Here is a 26,098-nt window from a genome sequence, read left to right on the forward strand (position 1 = left end):
TTATATAAAACATCCTTTTTATGTATCAGGATCTCTGGATAAACAGTGCTCATATGTGGATACTGCTTAATAAATATGTGCATTTTCACAGGACGCATACTTGTGATGGTGGCAACTCTTGTCTGAACTAGATTCCCCAGAAAGCCGAATGACCTGCCGCGGTCAGTCATGTGACCAGCTGGAAGAAGGCGATTGGTCAGGTGATGATTTAAAAACCAGGACATAGAGGCTGCCAGGATTTCACATCTGCCGCATGGTGTAAGAACCCAGATTCACTGCTGCTCTGTGCTGCAGATGTAAAACCCTGGCAACCCCCAGTGCCTGATTTTTAAATCATCACCCGAGCAATTTGCAATTCTAATATTAACAAAAATGTGATAATTTGCCAAGCCTAAATTGATTCTCTCATTTAGCAACCTTCTACACAAGTTTTAATAAAACATTTTAAACCTAATGTGAAAACAATGCATATTTCTTACAGATTAAAAAAGCCATATATTAAAGACAAGGATCTGCCACTACATAAAGTGCTCACGCTTGACTGTGTTGAATAATTTGCTTTAAGATTTGTATATTACAGTATTTAAAAATTTAAAAAGACATTTACCTGCTCATTAGCTAAAATAATGGTACAGTACTGTTTTCCAAGGTGAAATGGAAGGTAAAGAATTTCTAGATGATCAGATCCTCCAGCTTTCAGGAACACAGATTTCGCAGGACAATAAAATTCATTTATGTTGCCTTCATCTGTTAAAAAATGTATAAGAAAGAATACATTAGATTAAAAGTCTTAGGTTAACTGGATAAGTGTCAAATACAGCTGCTGAAAAAATCACTGTGTAAGTACTGTATGACAAATTGGTAAGATACATTAACTGCTCTTGTTGTTGGATGCAAACTAGGGCAAATATAACTATTTTCTTTTTTACACTCTACTCAAGTACATGCACTAAAAAAGCAACTGAAAAACAAGACCATTGGCATTTGAGATTAAACAAAATAATTAGTTATCACAATAATAACAGATTGTAAAAACTAAAACATTTCTCATTTTTCTTGTCTTCTTCACTATCGTAAAACAGACAAACCAAATCCCCCCATTACTATTGGATTCAGATTGACAAAGCCCAAAAGGAAATTCATAGTTTTAATGGATGCATAGATCACCAAAGCTGCACTAAAACTTTATATTTCTCAATGGAGAACTGACTAAGCCTAATATATACAAAAGGCTTTATTCGTGTTATTAACAAATACAATTCTCTAAACATAGTAACATTCTCAAGATGGCAGTAAAAATACTTTTAATATAACATTCAATAAAAATCTTGAATATGCTAAAGTGAATTAAATGTTATAATTGAGATCTCTGTAACGAATGCGCCCCTGCGTATCACAGGGATCTCAGCCGCCCCGGGCTGGGGGAGCTCTCCTTTAGCTCAGCTGGCAAGCTCCCTGTTGTGTGACGCCGGGGACCCGGGCAGTGAGGGATGAACTAGCAGGGCAGGAGTAGCAGGGGCGGAAACCCCAAGGACCGTTACAGATCCAACTATGACTTCAGAAATTCCTTATGCATACAACAGAAAGAATATTGTCGCGCCACACGGCGCGTTTTAGTCACGTGCACGCAAGGCGGGCTGAGAATAGCACCTGGGGGCAGGACTACGGGGCTGTACATAGTGGGACGGAGGCTGGGAGACAGTGTCTTCCCTTCCTAGTCTTTATTAGTGTAGGTGCAGCCCTGTAATCCCTGTCCCTGAGTGTGTACCTTCCCCGGTTTGAGTTAATAAATGTGTTGTTCAAGCTCTTTTCCTGAGTCCTACGCCTGCACCATTCCATACCAAGCTCTGCTGTCGTTACAATATGAACTAAAGATGGTTATAATCATTATGACCATGATAACCATTAACATTCCTAGAACTTTATCAAAGCCTTGCTTAACAATACCTCATTCTGTCAACATTCATAAGAGGGCAGAATCAGTCCCAGCACTGACACAAATATTTATATGCACAGTCTGTGCAATTAGATGAGTCAATAACCCAGCAGTATGTTATAAATGTGGAGGAACAATAAAGAAAAGAAGGAAAAGCTCTAAGTGTGTTGTGGCAATTTTAGAAGTGACTAATCAATTGCATTGTGAATAACCACTTCTGAACACCTGGTTTCAGCCACTGAAAGACACTGAAAAAAATTGAAGGTTCAGAAACAAAGTGCAAGAGATGTGTTGTTTTCTTAAGCCTCCACTTAAAACCCAGCAGAGGTTTTCCCTTGGTGTTCTTTCTGTGAGATTAGTTCTAATGGAGCGTTTATTGACAGGAAGAGTGCCAAATTCTTCATCTGCTTGGAGGATTTGATTCATTAAAGCCATTTTAAAAGAAAAAAAAAGTTTTTAAACAGCAAATGGTCCATTATTCACTGTTCATTTACAAAGTGTCTGCTGAGCAGTACATTTTTTAAAGTTTTAATTTACCTTCCTTCAAATGTTTTTCCTTTATTAAAATTAGCATTTTCCACTTCAATAATGCTTCTTGGAATCACAGGTTAATCATTAATCCATTCTGAATACTGAGCTCCAATACATTTCTACATCAACTGAAAACAAATCTACAGTACATAAACTGCTTATTATGTCTGTCATGCTTTCATGCCATCTGTTGTGTACAACCAAAAACAAACAAAATTGTATATGAGAAACAAACACTTTGATAGTACTAAAACACTTCTTGATGGATTCATGAAAGGCTTTCAACAAAACTAAATCATTTTTTAAGTCATAACATTTTTAGAACAAATAGAACAGGGGTGCCCAACCAAGATCTACTTTTTCATTTGCCAGTCCAGCTCGATCTACCAGTGTAAATTTGAAGCTCTGATATAAGAAAAACAAACTGTGGGCACATCAGTACAATAACTATACCCATCACTGAAATGACAGCAAATAAAAGCAAGTGAACAAGTAATGTTCCCCATTTTAGAAAAAAGAATATCCTACCTAAATGTGAACATTGGCACTGAGAAGCTTACTTGAGAACACCTGTAGGTTTTTTTTAACGTGTTTTGACACTGCTGATCATGTCAATGACATTTTAATTTTGTCCCTGCAGCTCGATATTCAGCTCATTCAGCAGTTCAGTCAAGTCTGTGAGCAATGCTAAATCCAGAAGGCACTGGTCATCCTCTAATTTGGCATATTCACCATGTTTAGACGACTTGAGAAACTCTGATTTCAGGCAACAGCTATCTGATCCTTGCCAAAACGTTTTGGTTTTGAAATCTCCAAACAGCAAGTCAGCAGCCTCAGCAAACGCTTTTATTACTTCTCGATCCCTGAATGATTTTTGTGTTTAGCCAGGATGTGGCTCAAATGGAATGATGCGATGGTTGTCGCTTTTTCTCTTGTAATGGGCCTTGTGAAAGAGCTGCAAGAGAGAGATGTTGAGCGCTTTCATGCACAGGGAAACAGAAGAGTGAGATTAGAATCTTCCACCTAAACATCTGTTCAGTAACAGTTACAGTTGTTTTGTCAGATTATAATAAAGATTAAATGAGTCAACACATGTAAAAAGACTGTGTGATTAGTATTTTGGCTTTAACTAGCCTGGCTGGGGAAAGGACCGTGCTGGTCCGAGATCAGTGCTGTCATATCCCCTCATAAGAATCCCCAAAACACCAATGCAGATTTCAAACACTGAGCTAAAAGAGATAAGGATCAGCTGCGGTTTCGCTGGAAAAGTGCATACTGCATGAAGCAGGCTTCAGCTTGTTTGAATGAGTAGGTTCGGATATGCAGTGCATGAGAATCATGTTTGCTGCAGGTGACAAAATGTGAGTCAGCAAACAAGTGACAACATTAGCAGCTAGTAGGAATAGCGGGACTAACCAGCTTGAGATTGGAACTCTGAGGTGGGCAGCAGAAGACACCGCATCTACTGAAAGAGTAACTAGGCACGGAAACAGGACAAAACTACCAGTTAGCAGGTGCTACACAGGATAACCCTGGATTGGAACTCTGTGGTGGGCAGCAGAAAATGCTATGATGGACTAAAAGAGTGGCCTGACATGGAAAAGGGAGGAGAGGTACAGCTTGTTGAAGTCTGCTAGATGGATAAGAATGTATTCCAAGCTGAACCCTGGAAAGAGAAGGAATGTCAACTACATATACAGCTGGAAGCCTTGGGAGAGGGAAGAGGGCCAACACTACAACAGTCAGACGCCAACCAAAAAGGGGAGTCAATTGTGTAGGGAACTAGGGACAGCATAGAAGGTGAATGAAGAAGCATACAATAGTTTCATAGCAGAGTGATACCCATGGGACAGAATGGGAGTTAGTGACCAGAGGCTCCTGTGGTGGACAGTGAAAAGAAAGATAAGGGAGAGGAGAAGAGATTAACCAATACGTACAGTATAGGCTGGGGTCATAGATGGACACTTGTCCAGAGACAGAGAGAAAGGGAAAAAGAAAGAGAATGGCTTAGGTGAGATTAGGAAGAGATAGAGGGAAGGGGAAAAAACTGCTGCAGCTGCTCAGAGTTTCTAGAAGACTTGCTGACATCTGGAGAACTGAAAGAAGATGGTATGGTGAGCGCAGAGAGCCACTTGTTTTCAGTCGAGGGTTAAGGATGAAAAAGTGGGAAGAAACGTCTGGATGAATGTGATGAAGATAACATCCCAGCAATGCTGCATTCAAAACATGTCCTTCTGCTAAATGTATAGTGCTAGAAAATGTTCAGACAGGGAGCTTTTATGCACAGGGAATATGAAGTGTGAGTTTAGAATTCGACCTCCACTTGAACCCTTGTTCAATAACACCATGTGACTTCGTAAATGAGCACTTGCAAATTTAAACACTACCAACAAAACAAAACAATCTGTAAGTACTGTTTGTTGTATATGGATTACTGCCAAAAGAGCTCATGAATATATTTTTTCTTATTTTCTGTCATTGTTCTTATTCTTTAAGCAAAATTATTTTCTCAAGTTTGTTAAACTAAAGTTTGTTACAAGTGTTTGTTACAAAATATGGACAATACTGTGTCTGTTACAAATGCATTGACTTAAGGATCATTATATTTAAAGGAAACCTTACAAACTCCCAGAAGAGAAGTAGGGACAAAACATTGGAAGAACAAGAAAGCTCAAAGAAGACATTGAGCTGGTGTGGGATTTAGTCTCAATGTTACAAAAGGTTAGCTTCTGGACCATAATCAATATCAGAACAATAGCCTTTTTGCTAAGCTTGGATTGCTTTCCAATTGACTGTTCTCACAATTGTTCTCTATTGGCAGCCACATGACACTATCTAAAACACAAGAAGGTCATTATTAGCCAACAACACTGAGTTGAAATAAGCCTTCTGAAAAGAAAATCCTTGTGAATGGACCAAAATGGCCTGCTTTTTACTAAAGCTGTTTTCGTCTCTTTCTCCTTTATATACCCTCCTTTAAAAAAAAAACAAAAAACAAATTTAAATTAAATAAAATCTTGCAAAATAAATATCAGCAGGTCCTTTTTTTCAAGTCCAGTTTCACCCAGGATGTCCAAGATACAATTGTATGGTCAATGATATGATCTTCAGTTAAATAATCTTACTGTCAAATCAAAAGGAAAATAGAAGTAACATATTGTCCAAAAAATAAACTTCATTATAGATGGGCCATACAGAAAAACATTTCAAATAGTTTCTGTCAAGTTAAAAGAAACAGAAAAAAATTGAAAGTGATTTCTACAATATCAAATTGCTCTATTTGAAGATGTGAACAGATTTTCTAACAGATTTGGTTAAAAAACATTATATAATAAATACTAAATTAAAATGACTTGGAAAATATAATTTCATACCTCAGCAATTGTATTTGGGGAATAGACACATTACTATGAAATTCATTTCTGGATAATTACTGAAAATGACTGAAAATTATCATTCGATCATTATGGTAGGATAAATGTAATCAGCAAATGCTAAAAAAAGTAAATTGTGATTAAATATTTGTGATTCAAAAACACAAGAGGTTGAAAAGTAAATAATACAACAACAAGATTAAAAAGGCAGTAGTACAACTAAACGAAGAAGGAGAAACATCCAATTAAAAAAAGAGAATATCTTGGATTATTGAAAAGGTCTTTGTGGGCTATATTGGCAAATACTGGAGAACTGAGAAGACCAAGCAAGACTTTTGCAAAATATGGAAGAATAATTTAAGCTGCAGAAAATAATTCCTTAAAATTCTGCATATTCCCCCAAAGGAACTTTTACAAAAAAGGAAAACTGCATTTACAGATTAGCCATTTTAATCCCTACACTTTAATGCCATTGAAATGTTGCTTAGTGACCTGAAGTACTGTAGTAGTTGCAAAAAGGAAATCAAGTCAAATATAGAGCTCAATGCTATATGTGTTGAAGAATAAGGAAACATATTTCCAGGAAGATGCCAGGAACTGGTTTCATGCCACCAAAAAAAAGTTGTACTTAAGATGAAGACATATTCAGACATGGTATTTGGGTTACTTTTGTATATTCTGTAATATTGTGCTATTTTATTGTAAAGGCAAACATCTAAGTTATATCTAATGATTTCAATTTAAAAAATATAAGCAAGACTAACAAAATAAAGGATTAAGGATGCTTAGAGCATACTTTAGCATTGATCCACTTGACTTGAGGACCGACAATCTGACAATATGGGCAAGATCGCCCACACTTTGTTTGGATGTATCTATGTGTCAATAAACATGTATCCATTTTTTACATGTACAATTAATACTGCTCCTTCACATGAAATGAAAGTATTTCATACTGTACATGCACACACTTACCACTATCCAAATATAGGCCTTTGCCATTCATTTCATCCTCACTGATAAGGCCTTTTCCAGATTCAGATGTTGATCTCAGCTTGCTAATAAAAAAAAGGTTAAACAAGTTAAGTAAGGAACAATTTCTACAGTCAGACTAAGTATAGTATACAGTCTGTACTAGGAAAGCTGCAGTACTACATAACAGTCTAACAAAGGCCTAACAACGACAACAACAACAACAACAGAAATAATATATTCACAATAAATATGTGGTATACCACCATATCCCAACTTATAAATAATAATAATAATAATTGCTTACACTTATATAGCGCTTTTCTGGACACTCCACTCAAAGCGCTTTTACAGGTAATGGGGACTCTCCTCTACCACCACCAATGTGCAGCATCCACCTGGATGATGCGACGGCAGCCATAGTGCGCCAGAACGCTCACCACACACCAGCTATCAGTGGGGAGGAGAGCAGAGTAATGTAGCCAATTCATAGAGGGGGATTATTAGGAGGCCATGATTGGTAAGGGCCAATGGGAAATTTGGCCAGGATGCCGGGGTTACACCCCTACTCTTTTCGAGAAACACCCTGGGATTTTTAATGACCACAGAGAGTCAGGACCTCGGTTTTACGTCTCATCCGAAGGACGGCGCCTGTTTACAGTACAGTGTCCCCGTGAGCGCCCCCTGCTGGCCCCACTAACACCTCTTCCAGCAGCAACCTTAGTTTTTCCCAGGAGGTCTCCCATCCAGGTACTGACCAGGCTCACACCTGCTTAGCTTCAGTGGGTTACCAGTTGTGAGTTGCAGGGTGATATGGCTGCTGGCAATAAATTATCCCAATAAATATGTGGTACACCACCATATCCCAACTTGCCTTTTTACTGCCATTATCATTCCTGCTTTCCTGTTACGTTAGATTATAATTGTTGTTGTAATTAGTATTTTCCCTCTTGTTTATGTAATAAGCAAATTATACTGAATTTACTGTAATCTATTGTAATGACAGTTTCCCTTTAAAACCCTTACTCTTTCGCCTTATCCTGTCTTATCCTGTCCTTCTCTGTCTAATCCTACAGTGTACTTGTCTGTTTACTACACTTTTATACTTTTGTTGAGTTTGCATTATGAAAATAAGGTAAAAAACAAAAGTTAGAGCCAAGCCTTCACACAAATTTTGAATTACAGTTCAGTAAATTCTATGCATTTGAAAACATTAATCAAAACTACACACCAGCTTGTCAACAAAGAACTACAAAAAACTAAACAAACAAATTAACAATAAGAAGGAGAAAATATTATTTTATAAAGACTTTAAGACTAGGGAGCTGCAGCATCACTTATTGTATTAGGCACCTTTCCTGTCTCAAAACCCTATACAATAAAACTGAGAAAAAGCCGGAGATAAAGAACATAAAATGTGTAGGGTTAGTTTATGCAAGCATTTTTTTAAGATGAAATTTGAAAAAAGATAAAGGCTCAGAATTCCTGATTTCATTGGAAAGAGTAGTGCATAATGAAAAATTGATGGTCTACATTACTTTTCACTTAGGGGATACATACAGTAGGTCTTTTAGCTGCTGTGTTCACAGTGCGTTTTTAAAGATGCACTGTTTTATTAAACATGTGCCTGCTATTTAAAGTTTTTCCCATTAGGCCTTCAATAAAAGCTCACACAGGTAATGCTCTCAGTACTGGGATGTGTTCCTTTACTGAATTATTCAGGTCCTCCAAGAGTTATTCTATCTGAAGGATTTCACACAGTAAAGAAGTCCCCCTTTTAGGTTATATTTCCTTCATTCCTGTTATTTTTAATTCTTTCCTTGATCATAAAAAGTGACAATAAAGAGATGCAGTTTCAGACAGGCAAAATATAATTAAAACGAAATCTCAGCTAAGTACAAGAAACATAATATAAGAGTATTAAAATTATTTTATCCACATACAGTAGTATTTCACATCACAGTAAGTAGCTTGTTTAAGGGATTAAGGGATTGAGACTTTTCATACACCTAACCATTTCTTTAGCAATATAATAAATTGTTGGATAATCTCAGCAGAGTTGCCACACAGAACACAGGAAAGACACAAGAAATGCCTTGGATATGTAACCCCAATTACTCCCATGATAATCCTGTTCATACTGTATCCTTCAGATCCTAGCAATGCAAATACTGTACTTTTCACATTATTTTGCATCCCTCAACTTACAATACACAATGACTGGGGATTGTACATTTGTGTACAGTAGCTTTAGTTTCACATGTTGTGACCTAAATTATGCAAGACTTTGATGGGAGTGAACAACCAACCAAACATGTGACACACAGATCAAATACAGCACACATACAAAACATGCAAAAACATTGCAGTGTTGCCTGTCTATTCTAGGAGTACTATTCAGAAGCAAGGTGTGGGTAGAACACAATAATTAAAAAAGAAAAAATATTCCACAAGCTAAAATCTATTTTCCTCTTCTTTATTTTCCATAGTCCGCTGAAAGCGTGCAAAAGACATAAATAAACTCTTTAATGGAGCAGAGACGTGGTAGCATAAGATAAAAGCCTCATCAGGAGAGAGAACATTTTGTTTCTACAAAATGATCCAAACTCGGTGAGGAACATTTTGGAGCCTTAATGGTAGGCATTTGAATTTTATCTAAATTGAACTGCTGTAATTGTATTTTATACTTTCTAGTCTCTTACCATAAATGCTCCTTGAACAAGCTTTCTTTTTCAAGTGACAGGCATCACTGCTTCAAAGGAAAAATCTCTGACAGACATCTCTGAGATAATGCCATGATGGGATTTTCAATGACAGGCAGTGCTATTAGGCACTCAGGTAACAGTAGATCAGCTTGACAGAGCAGGTTCTTTGAAAGTTTGAAGAAACTCAAAGTTGCATTAAAAATGTACACTAAAAATAAAGAGTTAAGTCGGAAAACAAAGTGTATATGTGCATATATAAAAATGTACGCTCAAAAATCTGAAGGATGAAAAATGGTAACCAGAAAGATTTGTGATGGGTATTTTGTTGTTTTTATCAAGTTATCAGTTATCCTGTTAGCTAAGCCGCTGCTTTATTTTGACTGAATAATAGTCAATTTCCTTGTACAAAAAAGCTATAGATGCTGACCATAAGCATAACACATTCTATTTCCTTTTTTTGAATAAATAGCATGGTTGTATCTACAGCTATAGTCAAAGTTCTGTCTAGGTTCCTGATAATTTTAGTTTACCAGATAAGATAATATACAATAATAAGAACACATTTCATTTACAACAAATTACCTGGACAATACAAGTTTATTTTAGCAGGGTATTTACTAGAACAATTTGAGTGAAGAACCGTGCTCATGGGTACTCCAGTTCCCATCTGGGATTTGACCCTCCAGACTCCTATCCACTGCTCCTTGCTGTCTATAAATATAACTTATGGTATGTTGGTTTCCATGAAGAAACAGGCCTAAGCATTCTAATAGAATTATATTTATAAATTATTCCACCTTTAATTGAGATGGATTCTCTTACCTGGACAATAAGTGCAACATAAGGCAAACTCAAAAATATATAAGAAAACATCTCTTTTTGAAAATAAATCATCTCTTTTCACCTATTTCTGAAATGAAATACATTCTTTTTTCCCTCTTCACACTCAACTGCTAAGATCTGCCAGTTCAAACTATTCCTCTGAGAGAGTGACAGTCCAGGGGAACACTGGACAAAGACAGGTCTCAAGCTGTCCCACCTGACCTATTGTACTGATTGCAAACAGATTGACTCAAAGCCAGGTCAGATTCTACATAAACATTTTTAGCAGTACGTTCGCAAAGTTTCCCTGGGTTTTACCATCGTTTGCATCATGTTTTACCATACTGACTCCCCCATGCTGTATCAGAATTTAATCAGCCCTTTACTGAGCTTTGCTTTGCTTTACACAGCTTTAACTTCAGGATATCAGAGGTTTTAGAAGTGAATCAGCTTCAGCTCATGGCAATAATATTTTTAGAAGTAATGCACTGTGTGTGTCACTCACTCATCGAATATTTGACTGTGAATCAAACGCAATGTGTTTACACTTTTCACAGGTAAACCGAAGTGATCACATGAATATATGTAGGACAAATAACGGCAAGCATTTACGTGTTATTCACATATATTATTTGCAAAGGGAAACACCTTTATGCAAGGCTACACATCTATTTAGCTACATGTAGTGTGTCCAGAAATGTGTATAATACTGTATGTCAATCTAGTATAATACTTGTTAAACAAAATCCCAGATAAAACTTATTGAAAACAAGTAAGCTAACACTTCATGAAAAAATGAGCAACATAAACCAGAATGTGCAAACTAGCAAAAAACAGATGATTCCATATTTCCAGTAGCAGTATCAATAACAAGCAGAGGGCAAAGGGCGATAAATATTTTTTTAAAAAATTGACCTTTTCATAATGTACCAATGAAACTTTAAAAGTGGTATTCCGTAACAAAATTAATACTTTTTTTAAAAAAATGAAAGGATGCTACACTTCAGCTTGAAAAGATTTAAAGCCTGAACAACAGAACAAGATTTTCAAGTCTCTTTAGAGCTCTATTTAAAAATGGCATTAAGAGTTTGTCCCTGATAGCACTGACATTTAAATTTCTTCCTGCGCTATTAATGGTGCATTTATGTATCTGACAATCTGCTCATTAGAATGATTGAAGGTCAAGACTGAGGCACTCCATCTTACTCAGACTTGGAATGCTAATGGAGGTACACATTTTTATATTGCTGTATCTTTCAGAGAAAACTCCGCTTGTGTCTCAATAAATACTTTACCTGCTTAAAGAGCAAAGAAAAGATCAAATGAAAAATTAGAGGAACACTTCCTAAAATAGAATAAAGCATCTATCATGATCATTATCTACATTTTTTCCACCTGTCATGACAACTAAAGAGAATATTTGCCACTCAGTATTTCCATCACATCCTATGTCACAGGGAACCTATGGAGCAGTTTTCTTTTTTTTCTAAGATATTTCATTGAAAACTAAAAAGACTTCTCACATGTGAGCGAGACAACAAAGTGAAACAAACAAAACTCAAAAGAACTGAAATCTGGTCTCATATACAGTATGTCACCTCTTTCCCACATGGTATAATAGAGGGACTTATCTGGGTTTCTATTTTAACCTGGGCTCATCGCAGTCTCATTTTATAATTATTTATTCTGAAACCAAAAACAGAAAAGATTGCTGATGACAGCTGATGTAGCCTGTTTTCCCAAAGATTACATCACTGATGAACAGAATACTGTCCAATCTAGGGCTGATTTCCTTCTCTTCTTGCAGACCTCTATTCCAGATAAACTCAGAGCTTCGAACTGTTTTGACGTAATATGTCATTTTTCTTTTCTGCCGTCAACAGCCACATGTATTCAGACAGATTCAGTCTCTAGATGTTTAACATAACATCACATTTGCCTAACCATCTTGGGAAAAATGTGAACAGTACTCAGAGTCATGAAGAGAATACGATAAAAGGTTGACTCCAACAATTAAAATAAAGTATGCATGCAGTATTTACAAATACGCACTATTATTAAGAAAACAATTACCCGCTTAGATACTGTTTTTGCAGCCGCAATTGAAAAACACAATATTTATGTGGTTGTTATTGTGTGAACAATATTAGAGTGCTGTGGTAAAGTAATTCTTAAATGCCAGTTTAAACACATTTAGAATACATTACTGGCTGACACATTCCCAGCAGAATTTGACAGGTTGTGACTTCTGTGGTATGTACTGAACTTGAAATGAAGAGCAGTATAGCATGTGTCATATGAAGTTTGTAATTATTTCATTGCCTGCAGCATATCGTACCATATATTTTGCACAAGTCTTTTAGTACTATGCATAGAATGCTATATTTACTGAATGTTATATGCATTGAAACCTTCACAACTCAAAAGAAGAGATCCCATGGAGCACAATACACCCTTTTAACAATGCATGGTCATGTACTGTAGGTGACCAAGTTACAAGTGTGTAAACTTCCTTTCCGTCTACTGATTAGGGATAAACAACGACAAAAACTAAAGTACAGACAGATTGGCAAAATACGGTGCTGCAGACTGCAATGTAATCCGAAGCATCTGACAGCACAATGATATGCCATAAAAAACGAAAATATATGCCATAAAAATTAACTTTAAAAATATATATAAACATCTATATTTAATTTAGCAAATGAATATAATTTGGAACTCTGCTCTAGCAATAAAAGTACATAGGAAATTAATATTGTCTATATAATATAAGTCTTTTTGGACTTTTGTTCAATAAAGGATGCTCCTTTTTCATTACACTGCTAATTTTTATTTTAAATAAATATACCAAAAGTTAAAAAGATTAAACATTTTGAATAAAAAAATGACCTGAAATTCAAAAGCACCTTAGTTATCTAAAATAAAGAGTTTTAATGGACAAGATTTTTTGTTCTGTCTCTAATAAACGCAGTCAGAATTTCTATAATTTCCTTACTGAAATTACATGAAACTTTTTAAGCTTTGTCTTAGCTACAGTATACAAAACTTTAAATGTGCACACATTTTAAGCTTTAGAGTTAAAATTCCAGTAATACTTTGTTTCTATTGCTTTTATAATCTTCTATGGTGAAATGCTAGAGCCTCTAACGATCCCACAGATTGGCTTTCATTGATATACAGTATACAGTATTAGAAATAAATGCACACAAGCTCAAAAACGAGCTATTAAAATCTCAAAATCATTATTAAATTATTTAAAGCCAAAAACAACCCTAAAAAATTCATTACCTTCTGATTTACTGGTTTCAATTACTATCAAAACATAAAAAAATAAAATAGGTACTTTTTCCAATGATGGCAGTTGTGTATTTAATTGGTTGGTATTCAACAATATTGCTGATTCAGCTAGATTTGATGCAATCAAGATTCACAGCCCCTTCAGGTCTGCAATACAGCCCATTACTGATTCAGAAGTGCCAGCTGAACTTTGCATAATTGACAGTAATAAGTCCATTCCTCTCAATGGTATTGAACCATTTTTTATAAAACCTCCTACTCATTTTATATCTGCTCTGCTACAACAATTAATCTCCTTTTTAAAACAGCTGAAATTGCGGATGGGTCAAGTTCTGCAATTCTTCTGCCTCTTTTCAAAGAGGGTAACCACTCAGGCCTTACTTGCCTATGTATAGGCTACGTATGCCTATATACATTTTCTGTATTTACAAATTTATCTATGACTTTTGATACTGTGTGCAAATTATTTGGAAAAAGTTGGAAAGCACAGTATCAATCATGATGTACTATAAACTCTCTCGTGTGGTTCCAAACTTACTCCATACTATAATCTAAGAAATAGAACAGGTTTATAAGGTTAATTAGGGAGTCCAGTTCTTTCTTAGTCCTATTTGTTTCTCCATCTATAGTAATGATATTGCTCAGGCAACAGGCAATTCTCATATCTACCTCCATGCTGGCAACACCATCTTACTGTATATTCAGCTGAATCTGAAATTCATCCAGCTTCCTGTGCACTGCTCCATTTGATAAACTCTTATCAAATTACATGTGTACTTCCTAACTCTCTATTTTCTAACCAAAATAGCCAATTCAGGGTAGTAGCCATAGCCTAACCCTGGGAGCAACAGGTGCAAGGTAGATTACACCCCGGACAGGACACCAGTTCATCACAGGGCACACACAGAAACACTCACACTAGGGCCAATTCTCCCAGAAGCCAGTTAACACAGAGAGAACATACTGTACAAACTCCACAAAGATAGAAAGGCAGCCCTGATAGCCACTGTACCACGGCGCCACCATGCCACCCAATTTTATACTGTTTGAGAAAGATATCTCAGATTGATCCCTTAATAACAATTTCTATTTTTTAAGATAAGTTCTGAGACAAATCACAGTTTATAAATACATAGAATTGATATTACCTGACATGGAATTTGATATAGATATTGATTCATTCAAAGTCCGTATTCCTCTATTATGGACTCTGATGTGATCTTAACAGATGCCCTAAGGCTGTTCTTGGAATATTTGATGTCTGATATCATCCTGTCATAAGATCTATAATTGGCATTCCCTATCACACTCATCATCAGGACTCTTTGATTGCTTAGCCCTCTCTGTATACCAAATTCCTCTCTGGTATAAGTGAATGTACAGGTCTATAATTGGGAAACAACTCCTTCATAATTTATTGCAGGTCTCTGTGCCAGCTCACAATTTAAAAAGCAATATTTTTATCAGATTTAACCCCCCAAGAGAAACAGCAGACTTCAGGCAGACGTCATTTCCATTTGCTGCTGCGAGTGACAGGACCATCTTGCAGAGGAAACTGAAGCTACTGTATCCACCTCTGTATCTGTCATGGAGCTCCCTTTGCTGCACAGTAAGCTTGGAGCCCACTGAATAATAAAAACCTGGTCTACATGAACTGCAATTAAGTGAACACCTCAGAAAGAAAAACTCCAGGGTTTGCAAGGAGAAAAATAAAATATCCATCTTCTTTGAGCCCAGTGGAAGAAACTGTCATAACAATGTTTGAGTCTATTTTACGAATGCTCTACCCTCTTGTTACCTTAAAGTGTATTTCCCAAAACAAGGCAAATTGTCTGTCCACACCTTTACCACAATTAGCAATACAAATATACCAACACCATTCTCGTTAGTTATTTAGTACAATAACAAATTGCATAAGATGTATTGGAAGAATGTTAATTATTTCCCATCAATTTGAAGATTTGAAGAATGGGTAGTTTAGCCAGCAGCTGTCCAGTTTCTGTTGTACCAGTTAGAAATATGATCTATATCGATGCAGTATATGGTGCCCTGTTTAGTGAAATTTCAAAATGATGCCTACGCAAACTCAATATTTTATTCAAAACCTGAATGCTCAAACTGAAGGGCAAGATAAATTGCCTTAAATGTCAGAAAAAATAAAGAAAAAAATTAAATATGTTGACGCCATAAGTATTCAGACCCATTAACATATTTGGTAGAAGCTTTGGTAGCAATTACAGCTGCAATACAGGTTTTGAGGGACATTTATTGCCCATTATTCTTGGCAGATTTGCTCAATCTCTCTCAAGTTGGTTGGAAATGACTCATGGACAGCAGTTTTCAAGTCTTTCTACTGATTCTCAGTGGGACTCAGGTCAGGACTTTGACTGTGCCATTCAAGGACACTCACTTTCTCATTCTTATGCCACTGCATCATAGTTTTGGCCTTTTGCTTCTAACCACTGTCCTTCTGAAAAGTGCATTTTTGAACCATTTTTATGTCTGAAACAGGTTTTCCTTTAAGATAAGACAGTATTTCGCTCCATCCATGTTTCCAGGCTTGACAAGTTTCTTAGTCCCTGCTAGTGATTAAGCAGAGATACTGTATAAGATAAAGCAGCAACCACCATGCTTGACAGTAGAGTTGGTATTGACTGAGTCATGCACTATGATTGGTTCCCATCAGATTTAATGCTTTATAGTAGACAAAAAGTTCCAATCTTGGCCATACAGACCAGCTTTGCGAAGTAACTTGGATACTGTTAATGCACATTTTCTGCCATCTCTGCCATTGAACTATGTAGTTCTTTTAAAGTCACCATTGAAATCACAGTAGCATCCTCCTGGACCTAGTGCTCTGTTTGGAGTGATTGCCTGATCTAGGCAGTATTTCAGTGCCACTTCTTTATGATCAGCTTTACCATGTATTTATTCTGAAATCATGTGAGATACTATTGCACTATTACAGTCAGAGACCACTCAACTAATTGTGTGGCTCATTAAGATAATTTTGTGTACCGAAATGTTCCTTACACAAACATTACTTTTCCATTTTTTTTCAATATTATTTTAGTTCCATTTACTTCTAACTTTTTGTGTCTTGCATCGAATGTATTGGATTAGGTTGTGCATATAAAAATACTATCAACAATACTGGAATAATATCAACAAGAATTAGCAACACATGCTGCATACTGTATTTGAGTTAAACAGAAGTAGAGGACACTACATTTAATTCCTGACATGAACTGTAAGAAGAGATATTTTTAAAACGAAACAAAATATCCAGCCAGCACATAGAGTATGATTCAGACGGTTTTAGACTAGTTGTTTGAGTTCTAGATACTGTATTCCTAAAGAAGTCTTTTAATCTGTCATTTTCTTACCGGTCTCATGAATGCTATTCTAAAATACGGATGTCTTGTACGTTGATGTCTTTTCTGTTCATGTACTTTAATCATCCAATTTAGAGTTTAATGTGTTTGGAAAACACCAAATCCATTAAAACACTAACATCATTTAATCTCAAAACTTCCATTAGCTTTTGTTGTTTTTTCATCTTCATTTACACGTTTTTTTTTAAAAAGCAACATGCATTAGACTAAAACATAATGAATGAATGGAGCCATCAGAAAGGATCCCTCCAAGGAAGAAGAAGGGATGCACGTCTACTTTTGGTAGGAGACACAAGTAGATATTAAAGACATGAAGACATTAGACAAAGTGTTAAAAGAGTAATTTGTTCTTTATCTTCAATTCATTACAACATGGGCACGCACTCTTTAGCAATCTATTAGCCCTTCCTGAACCAACAGGAAGCAGTATACTATTCTTTGAAGGTTGTAAGAAAGTTTAAAAAAATAAACCAAACATCAAATAAACAATCCTGTAAAAAATACACTTTTCCCTACAGGTAATTTATTGACAGTTTAGTGCTATTTTGTAAATACTTGTGTTTGAACAGAGTTAAAGAACCAACAATTGACCACTTTTCGGCTCAAATGACCAGCAGGATGTTCAATGAGACTATTTTTCATGACTTGAAGATCAATGATAACAGTGGGCTAAAATAAAATCAGTTGAGCAAAAGAAGGTCAATATTTTTGTAACATTTGGGATTCAAAGGCTGGAAGAAGCTAACAAGCTAATAACCTCTGAAAGGGCACGGCAATGTCTTTTTCTATTGTCTAAACTGACATGCTCTCAGTTCAGAAAATTAGACATGAATTGAAGTAAAATACTACTACAAACATGTTTACAAATCTGAAAAAACAACAGATATGCACCAGGAATACTGAATAATACGTTTTGACGTGGTATTGCTGTAATTCCTTAAAGGGATCTACAGCAATTGCCAACAGGTATTTCCTTTACAGAAGCCTTTACACTGAGTTTATTAGGCACTGTATACCTGCATGTAAATGAATGTTCAATCAGTGACAGCTTCATACAGTATAAATACAGTATGTGCACACAATGCTATTGAAAACAGGCAGGCAGGTACCTACAGATTTTGTGTAGGTGCAATTCAGAGAGAATGTACCTAATAAAGTGACCATTTAGTGTATAGCAATATGTTTCAATTGTTTGATTTTCATGCAATTCCCAGTAATAACCATAAAATTGGCATACAGTGCCACAGTAACAGCAGTGACTATCCATTATGTAAATCATTAGCACTACCAAATAGGCAAACTCTGGAAAACAGAGAAAAAAATGACCTGTCACTTAAGAGCAGCTTAATGCGTGCTTCCCACACAGACATGTCAGCACACTGAAACAACAGAGCCTGGTGAAAAATCCTGAGAATTATTGTATAATACAAAAAGTCAACAACAGACACTATTCTGAAGAGCCAAGGATATGAAAACCTTCCTTGTGGACTTAAAACTGATCAACTTGTAAGATAAGATAAAATCACTTTATTAGCCATACACAATTTCTTGCATTAGGAATCTGTCTTTTTGTTACCCCAGCTTGCTCTCCATGAGACACACAGACACACAGACACACAGAGAGAAGCTTGGGGTCAGAGCGCAGGGTCAGCCATTTACTTTATACAGCACCCCTGGAGCAGTTGGGGTGAAGGGCCTTGCCCGGGAGTAGGATTTCTCTGCTGGCCTCAATATTTGAACCGGCATCCTTCCAGCCACAGGTGCAGATTCTTAGTAACAGAGCCACCACTTCATAGGAGTCTCTAACAGCTCAATGGCCAATATTCTTGGCTGAAATAATTTATTGTCTCTGCAGGCAGACCATATTCCATGAACAGAAATTGTACATCTATGGAGGCACTATACTTCCAAACATGACTTGTGCCTCCTCTGTTACAAGAAAATTGCTGGCACCGTGGAATTATTTATCTTTATTATCTTGTGAACAATATCATTTGCCATCAAAGCCAAATAAGAAACACACAAAAAAAAACATTCTGACTTCTATCGAATGTTCTTATTTAGTTTGTAGCCAAGGTCATAGTATTGTATTATCATAGTAGTATTGTACCATTAATTCTCATTTTCATTCTGTTCTTATCTCTTGTTCTGTTCCGTACTTTACAACTTCAATACTGCAAAGCATCTTGGTTTTTGATAATACATTGAATAAAACTGAATGTTCAAACTGAACATTTTTGCAGCTAAAAAAGTTAAATGTCAGCGGAAACTGCAGTATATGTGGCACATACGCATTGATTCATTTACTTTTAATTCTAAGCCTTTTGGGAGTTATTATGACCTGTAATGAATATATTTAAAAGCCTAAAAGCCAAGTAACAGAGTTCATCTGGGTTTATATTTGAAGCCAATAAAATCCAAAAGAGCAACACTGAAAATAAAGGGACTACCCTGTTTGGTGTTTAAGTAGAGATAGCATGCTGGCTAAGGAGTTTCCAATGAATACATAAAAAGAAGAGAGGCATAATTAAGAAATAAACAAAACAAGAAAATGTATACTTTCCCCTGTGGATATGCAAAGCAAAGACAATTTAATCCCCTCTTTTCATTTGTCAAGAGTAAAGAGGACCTAATTTAAATGGATTTCCCTTGTAATATATAATAACTTGTTTTCAAAAGGCAGGCTGTACAGTTGGACACAACTCTAATTAGTTTTTGTTCTATACATACTGTATTTATTCTGTACAATGACACAGTAAATTAGGCAAGGGATAGCTTCTGCAACAAAGACAGGCGTTCTGCAGGGAATTCTGACTGCAGCACTTCCGAAGATCATCCCCAACAAAGAATGCTCCAGAGTGTATCATATTCAATGGACAGACTTCTCAATGTAAGCTAAATCGCATTGCAGTCTGATTTAGCTCATACTTATAACAATGAAAATGTCACAGGGGATCCAAAAGCCTTTGGATACATGTTTATTCGCGGTAGGATTACTGCCTAGCTTCTCAAATGCTGGCCTTGATTGTGCCTGAGCAACGATGTGCCTCTCACAGTACAAGTCAACAAGCTGGCTGCCCAGGATTCCACAGGTCAATATCAAATTACATTGCTGTTCTTTTCATCCTGCAACTAACTAACTAACATTTTATTCCAACAACACATAACAACCTCTTACAACGAAACACAATAGAAGTACAGCGATATATCAGGATTTAAATTTAACTGCTGCATGAATGGTCTAATATCAATAAATACACAACAGCAATCTAGTTCTATTTAAAATCGTGAGTGGCGGCGAGTTATATATTTAGCCAACAGGAAACTTCTCTTCAAATTTAAAACTGCTTCTTAGAGTTGTATTCCATAATTTGCACATTGCTTATTTGATTATAGTGGGGAGCTGTGTCAGCAGGCAGGGAGCAAATGAGCAAAGACAGGTTCATTACACACTGATAAGTAAAAATAAAGCAGACAAACAACATTTCAGCAGTGAAGGCTATGATCTGTGAACACACCTAAAGAAGGCTTCTCACCAGATAGATGGTGGGATTTTTTTCTTTCTTAATGTTGCTTGCTTGCTTCAAAAGAAGTATTACATAAACAGGTAATTTCCACAGATGTCTAAGAAATTGCAAATTTACTCCTACAACCTATTACTGACATTATCTGATTTACAGTGAACATCTTCAATTAAGAGTCCAGAAGTCTTGTAAAAGATGGCGGCGCCCTACAGGTGGAAACAGTGGGGAATGACCCGGCATCCTCTGCTACCTGACCAGTTGAAGCAAAACCATTGGTCAGGAGACATTGCAAACCAAGATGTGAAGGCTTCCACTGTTGCACATCTGCCATGAGGAGCCAGAGGGCAGATCCACTGCAGTGTGCATTGTTAATGGCAGAAGGGATGTCAAAGAATCCAATATAACTTTCCTCATTTTATTTCATTCATTACTTTATAAATCTAATCCTGCATAATATGCTCACAGCAGACATTCAGCTGGTTTCGGAAAGCTGAAGAGACGTATCATAAATAGCACTTCAGAGAGATCCTGAATTCATTCTGTACTGTAATATCGACTTGACTCTCATTGAATTATAATTAACACAATGGTCATGGGAGTGTTAATGGGTATACAAAATCAGTGAAAATCCTTACACATATCCATCAATAATGAATAAAAAATAAAATTATGTTTTCTACAGTGCTGAAGGGGAAACTGAACTGAATCGAAGTAGAGAGACAACTGATGATTGATTTACTTACGAAATTAATTAAATTAGCATTCCCGATGATATATTTGAACAGATTTACGGAACCTTCATTAAACTGAGACACCAAAAGTTAATGACATGAAAATAATGGCCAACAAAATTATAACAAAGACACTTAACTGGATTCCAGCAGGAAATATTATTCTGTGAGATCAGGTGACATGACTGAAATATCCTTCAGTGGAAAACCTAAGAATAATGATCCCTTCACACACTCACATCCTCAACCAAAGCCCAGCCTACAGCCCCCACGTGTGAAAAGATCATATTAAGGACTAGATTACCGTCAAGAGCTGTAAAGCCTCAAACAAGTTCTAAGAACACCGGCAATAGTCTACCCAATGCTGGAGCACGGCATGCCCACATGGTCGGCAAACTGCTCCCAAGGAGACCACTATCAACGAAGGTCGCTGCTTATGAAAAGTCCAAAACAGAGAAAGGAGAGGGAGCAACAGGAGAGAAGGCTCAATGATGTTTGACTGAAGAAGGGAGCCTGCTCCAAGCCTCACTCACAGAGGTACACTACACCTCCAAACAAAAGTGCTGAAAGAAGCACACGTTGAATGGGATGCGTGAATTGAATCGAAGGCCAGCGAGGAGATTAAAGAGCTCGGGTGAATTTCAGGGAGCCCAGGCTGGGAGGGGAGAGGAAACCCTACAGAGTGGTCTCCATATCCAGTGAACCAAGGGCCCAGCTTTCCTCATTACAGTTGATGTAGCTGTTTGGCGGGTCAAGAAAAGGACTAAGATTGCAGTCGCTCATGGGCCCTGGCACTACCTGAGCTTTAGTGAAGGTGCTTCCTGCCCTCTGTCTTGAGCCAGACTGCTACCCTGTGATTCCTCACTGTCATTAGCCCCTGATGGTGGGCTCCAGGCTCTGTCTGGCTATCCTGGTTTATCCAGCCCAGGCACAGCAAAGGGTTACAGAGCCCACCATGTTTTCTACTCCACAGAAGGCTTTTACCCCTTGTTTACTGTCAGCAGGGGGAGGGGGACTGTGGGAGCTGGCTCTCCCGGCCATTCTAGACACATAATAATCCTTTTCAGAAGAAAATTGTGAGCTGGTGTTTGCTTTAGGGATAAACATTGTTTTCTTCTCAAAGATTATGACACCTGTTATCAGCCCAGTGATTTCAAATCAAATTAGTGACATATTGTCAAAGTACTGTATATGAGCGAGCCAAGTCTTGCATGCTGCCGTTCGATAGGAAAATAAAGCATTATAACAAAACTTCACACATCTAGGAGACTTATTCATAGCCTTGCTGCCACTGGTTTTACTTGGAAATGACAGCACTAAAGTCTGAACCTGACAATGAGTTAGCCACTGAATGACAGCTTTGCTTTCCAGATGCATTGGGATTATGGTTGAAAATGAATAGAGATAGAGAGTACAATACTGGTGCTCAAGGTGCTATATTACTTAAAAGACATTTGTGATAAATTAAATAAGATTCATTTGTATTCAACTATGCTGCTTCTTTAGAATGATTTATATCACCATTTGGGTATTCATTTATTTAATAACTATAGTTCTTTATATTTAAAAATTGAGGTAGAAACCACACAGGAGTTTGTATTATCTAGAATACAAATCAAGGAAACAGGTCAATCAAAATAATGATTAATATTGTTAGATATTTTTGAAAGCTCCAAAAGTAGAGTGAGTCTGGAAATCGTCAAAAAATAATCTTGATTATAATTGATTTGATTTATTCAAAAGGTTTCATATAAATGACCTTGGCCCATAAACCTAAATTTATATCTGCATATTTACTGATTATTTTTAAATGTATGACAAGGTGTGGAGTCTATGAATTTAGTACCACATGGATTGTATGAATATAACAATAAAAATACTACTATTACTTAATACCCACAAAGTTTTATAATCAATAAGATAAAAAATGCCTTAATTCCTGTTAAGCAGGATGTGAGCAGTTAAGTAGTTTTTGACTAGAAACGTGTGGGGATGTACAGTAGTATCAAAAGAATTTCTCACAGATACTGTATTGTTATTTTAACGTGTTTCATTTTAAGCTTTAACATTGAAAATACAGTACATTCTGTTTGTGGGACACTCATGCAAGCTGAACTCCACTTATCTCAAAACAGAGCAGGCTGGCAAAAGTAATGCTAAAAAGTAAAAATCTAGTAAATGGCAACTGAATGTCTGTGCTCACATACTGTACAAGAGCCTGTCACAGAAAAAGCATCCAAAGTAAACCTTGAAATCTTTTAAAAAGCAGGACAGAATAACTCTCCATAAGATTATGTACAAATTGACACATTGTATAGCATCTTCTATACATAATTTTCTCCAGTAAATTTATGGTTGCTGCAGATCTGTCAGAACAAATGAAAGACCAGTCAGCATATATTAGATTACAGCAACATTGCAGCTTTCAGATGGCAATTTAACAATAAATTAAAGTGGCCTATTCTGAGAACCAGGGTGTTCTATAACCACTTTTCTCCTTAAATTGAAAGCATCCAAAAAGATTTAGACTGAATCAAATGTCACTTTTCTCCCGCTAAATGGTGGCGTGTTATATCCAAAGCTCACTGTATCACTTTAGCACTTCTATTTCCTCTGCAGGATCAGTGTGTCTGCCTGAGCTGTGGTCAGAAGCAGAACACGCATACTGTGCACACAGGACGTACGCGCAAAAACTCCAGGGGTCCAAGTGATAGGTGCCCCCTCCTGCCACATCTATTCAGTATGCACAGACAGGCACTTTTAGATTTTTCTTAATTTACAGAGACTGTAATATCTAAATTGTACTTTTTTTTACTAACTTGAAAGCACTAAACTTATAACAACAAAATGTATGCCAGTCCATCACAGGGCACAGACAGACACAGAAACACACATGGTGGTTTTGGAATTCACACTGATTAAAAGAGAATCATGTAAAATAAATAATGTCTTCCTTAATTATTCTATTCATAAACAGTTACCATTTCTTTAAGCCTTTTTCAATATTTTAGACGAAACGTTTAGATTCCTTTTCCAATGTTTGCATGGCACTGTAGTCATGTACTCCGTATTACAAACCAAATAAAATTAAAACAAAAAGAAATATTGTCACCTGTGTTTGGAGTCCTGATTGTGTCCAGTTTCTGAGTTCGTGCCTTTGATCAGATTCTGTCTGGACTCCACCAAAACGATTCTGAAATCAGAACAGCATTGGCCATTGTCACAGCTGAAGCACTGTTCCCTACGTTCTCAAAAGTACACAGCAACATTTAATCATGAAATCGCTGAAAATGTTACTACTATTGATAATGATAAAGAATGTAAAAACTTATATAGAAAAGAGGAAAATAAAAATGCACACTGAGAGAGAAAAGAATAGCTATACAGTACTACCTTACAAGGGAAGACAATATTTGCCAAGCCAACAGCTTGCAGAAAGCCTTTTTGTATCATAGTATCTTTTTACGCATATGGTATCAATATACTGTACAGGGGTAAGCTAGGAAAACTGTCTTTACATCACCGAATCCCGAGTTTCCACTTATAATTAAAAGTTATTATTAGGTCAAAGGTCAGAGGGTTTAAAGTGAGCACAGGAACTGTTAGGATCCTCATCACCCACAAGTAAAACCCACAGGTGGTGTAGATCTACAAATGAGAGCTTAGCATACTGTGGTCACACAGTAGGAACCATGGGCACTGAGAAGCAGGTACAGAGAGTTTGGTGCCTCACAAATGCTCAGGACTGACTTGCGAAAAGGGCTGCTTTCACACTTTTTCCATGTGTGCTTACGTACAAGCACTCAGACAATGCACTGTACAGTTTCTGACCTTGAAATACCTTTAAGGAATTACAAGACCTTACATAACTTCAGAGAAAACAAAAACGATCTGACTGTATATAATGTAACTATTGTAAATTGATAAATAAAGTTTGACTTCCATGAATAAAGAATTTAGCTATGTGTTGCACAGCAAACACATTTCTGATTTTAGGACTGGCCAATAGGTGACCTATAATTTAATTTCCCCCCTGTCTTTACATAGTGCAGCATAGCATAGTGGGAAAAGCTATGGTCTCATAACTTTATGGGCCATAACAGTTGTACAATGAGCAAGGTACTTTACCCTAGTTTCTTCAGACCAACCAGTTCCATAAATGGGGATCAGCATCGCTGGGGGTAATCCCATATAATTTATATATGTTCAAGTTAATAATATAATTGTTCAAATTTTAGATTTTCTCCATAACTCTTACCTATGATAATCACATGTAGTATATATTTATCCATCATTCAAAAGCTGTAATTCAAATAGTCTGAACAATTAATGACAGAACGCTCAATTTAAGCAGAATGCTCTCACTCACAAAACAAATGTTGCATTTGTGAAATCTCAATTAATTTCCATGGGATGCAGCATATTTTAACATAAGCACTTAATACATTTGTGTGCTCTGCATCTCAAAAATACATTTTTTTTTAAATTCCCCGTCAAGTCAATTCTAGATTAATGGAAATCATCAGCATGCTGGGCCATATCGCAGCATATGAAAGATTTCTCATCAAGAGGCAAGAGCTCGTACCCTTGAAGAAATGATGTGTTGAAGAAGTAATGATGTTCAGGTAGTGTGAAGGAGATTTCACTTCCAGGTAACAATATTGATTGCATGACAAGCACATGCAGCACACCATCAATTCTGGAATGCCCCCAAGGTATTGCAGAACACTATAAATCATAGTTTGATAGACTTTGATATCCTTTATATTCAAACTCGGCCATAAACAAAAAACAAGCAGCAAGCAAAA

General features: G+C 36.6%; 1 protein-coding gene across 3 annotated transcripts in view; it reads right to left on the reverse strand.

Moving 5' to 3' along the window:
- LOC148675759 (cilia- and flagella-associated protein 47-like) overlaps positions 1–26,098 on the reverse strand; it is a 210,456-nt gene that overhangs the window by 121,414 nt on the left and 62,944 nt on the right. For all 3 annotated transcript variants that reach the window (XM_088646922.1, XM_088646914.1, XM_088646930.1), the window contains exons 40-42: positions 24,403–24,483; positions 6,817–6,899; positions 608–747 (exon numbers count right to left, since the gene is read on the reverse strand). In XM_088646922.1, coding sequence (XP_088503048.1) covers positions 608–747; positions 6,817–6,899; positions 24,403–24,483 — 304 coding nt within the window. The remainder of the gene's footprint in view (positions 1–607; positions 748–6,816; positions 6,900–24,402; positions 24,484–26,098) is intronic.

Source organism: Lepisosteus platostomus, chromosome 2 (genome assembly GCF_059453375.1).
Source record: "Lepisosteus platostomus isolate fLepPlt1 chromosome 2, fLepPlt1.hap1, whole genome shotgun sequence".
Taxonomy (NCBI): Eukaryota; Metazoa; Chordata; class Actinopteri; order Semionotiformes; family Lepisosteidae; genus Lepisosteus; species Lepisosteus platostomus.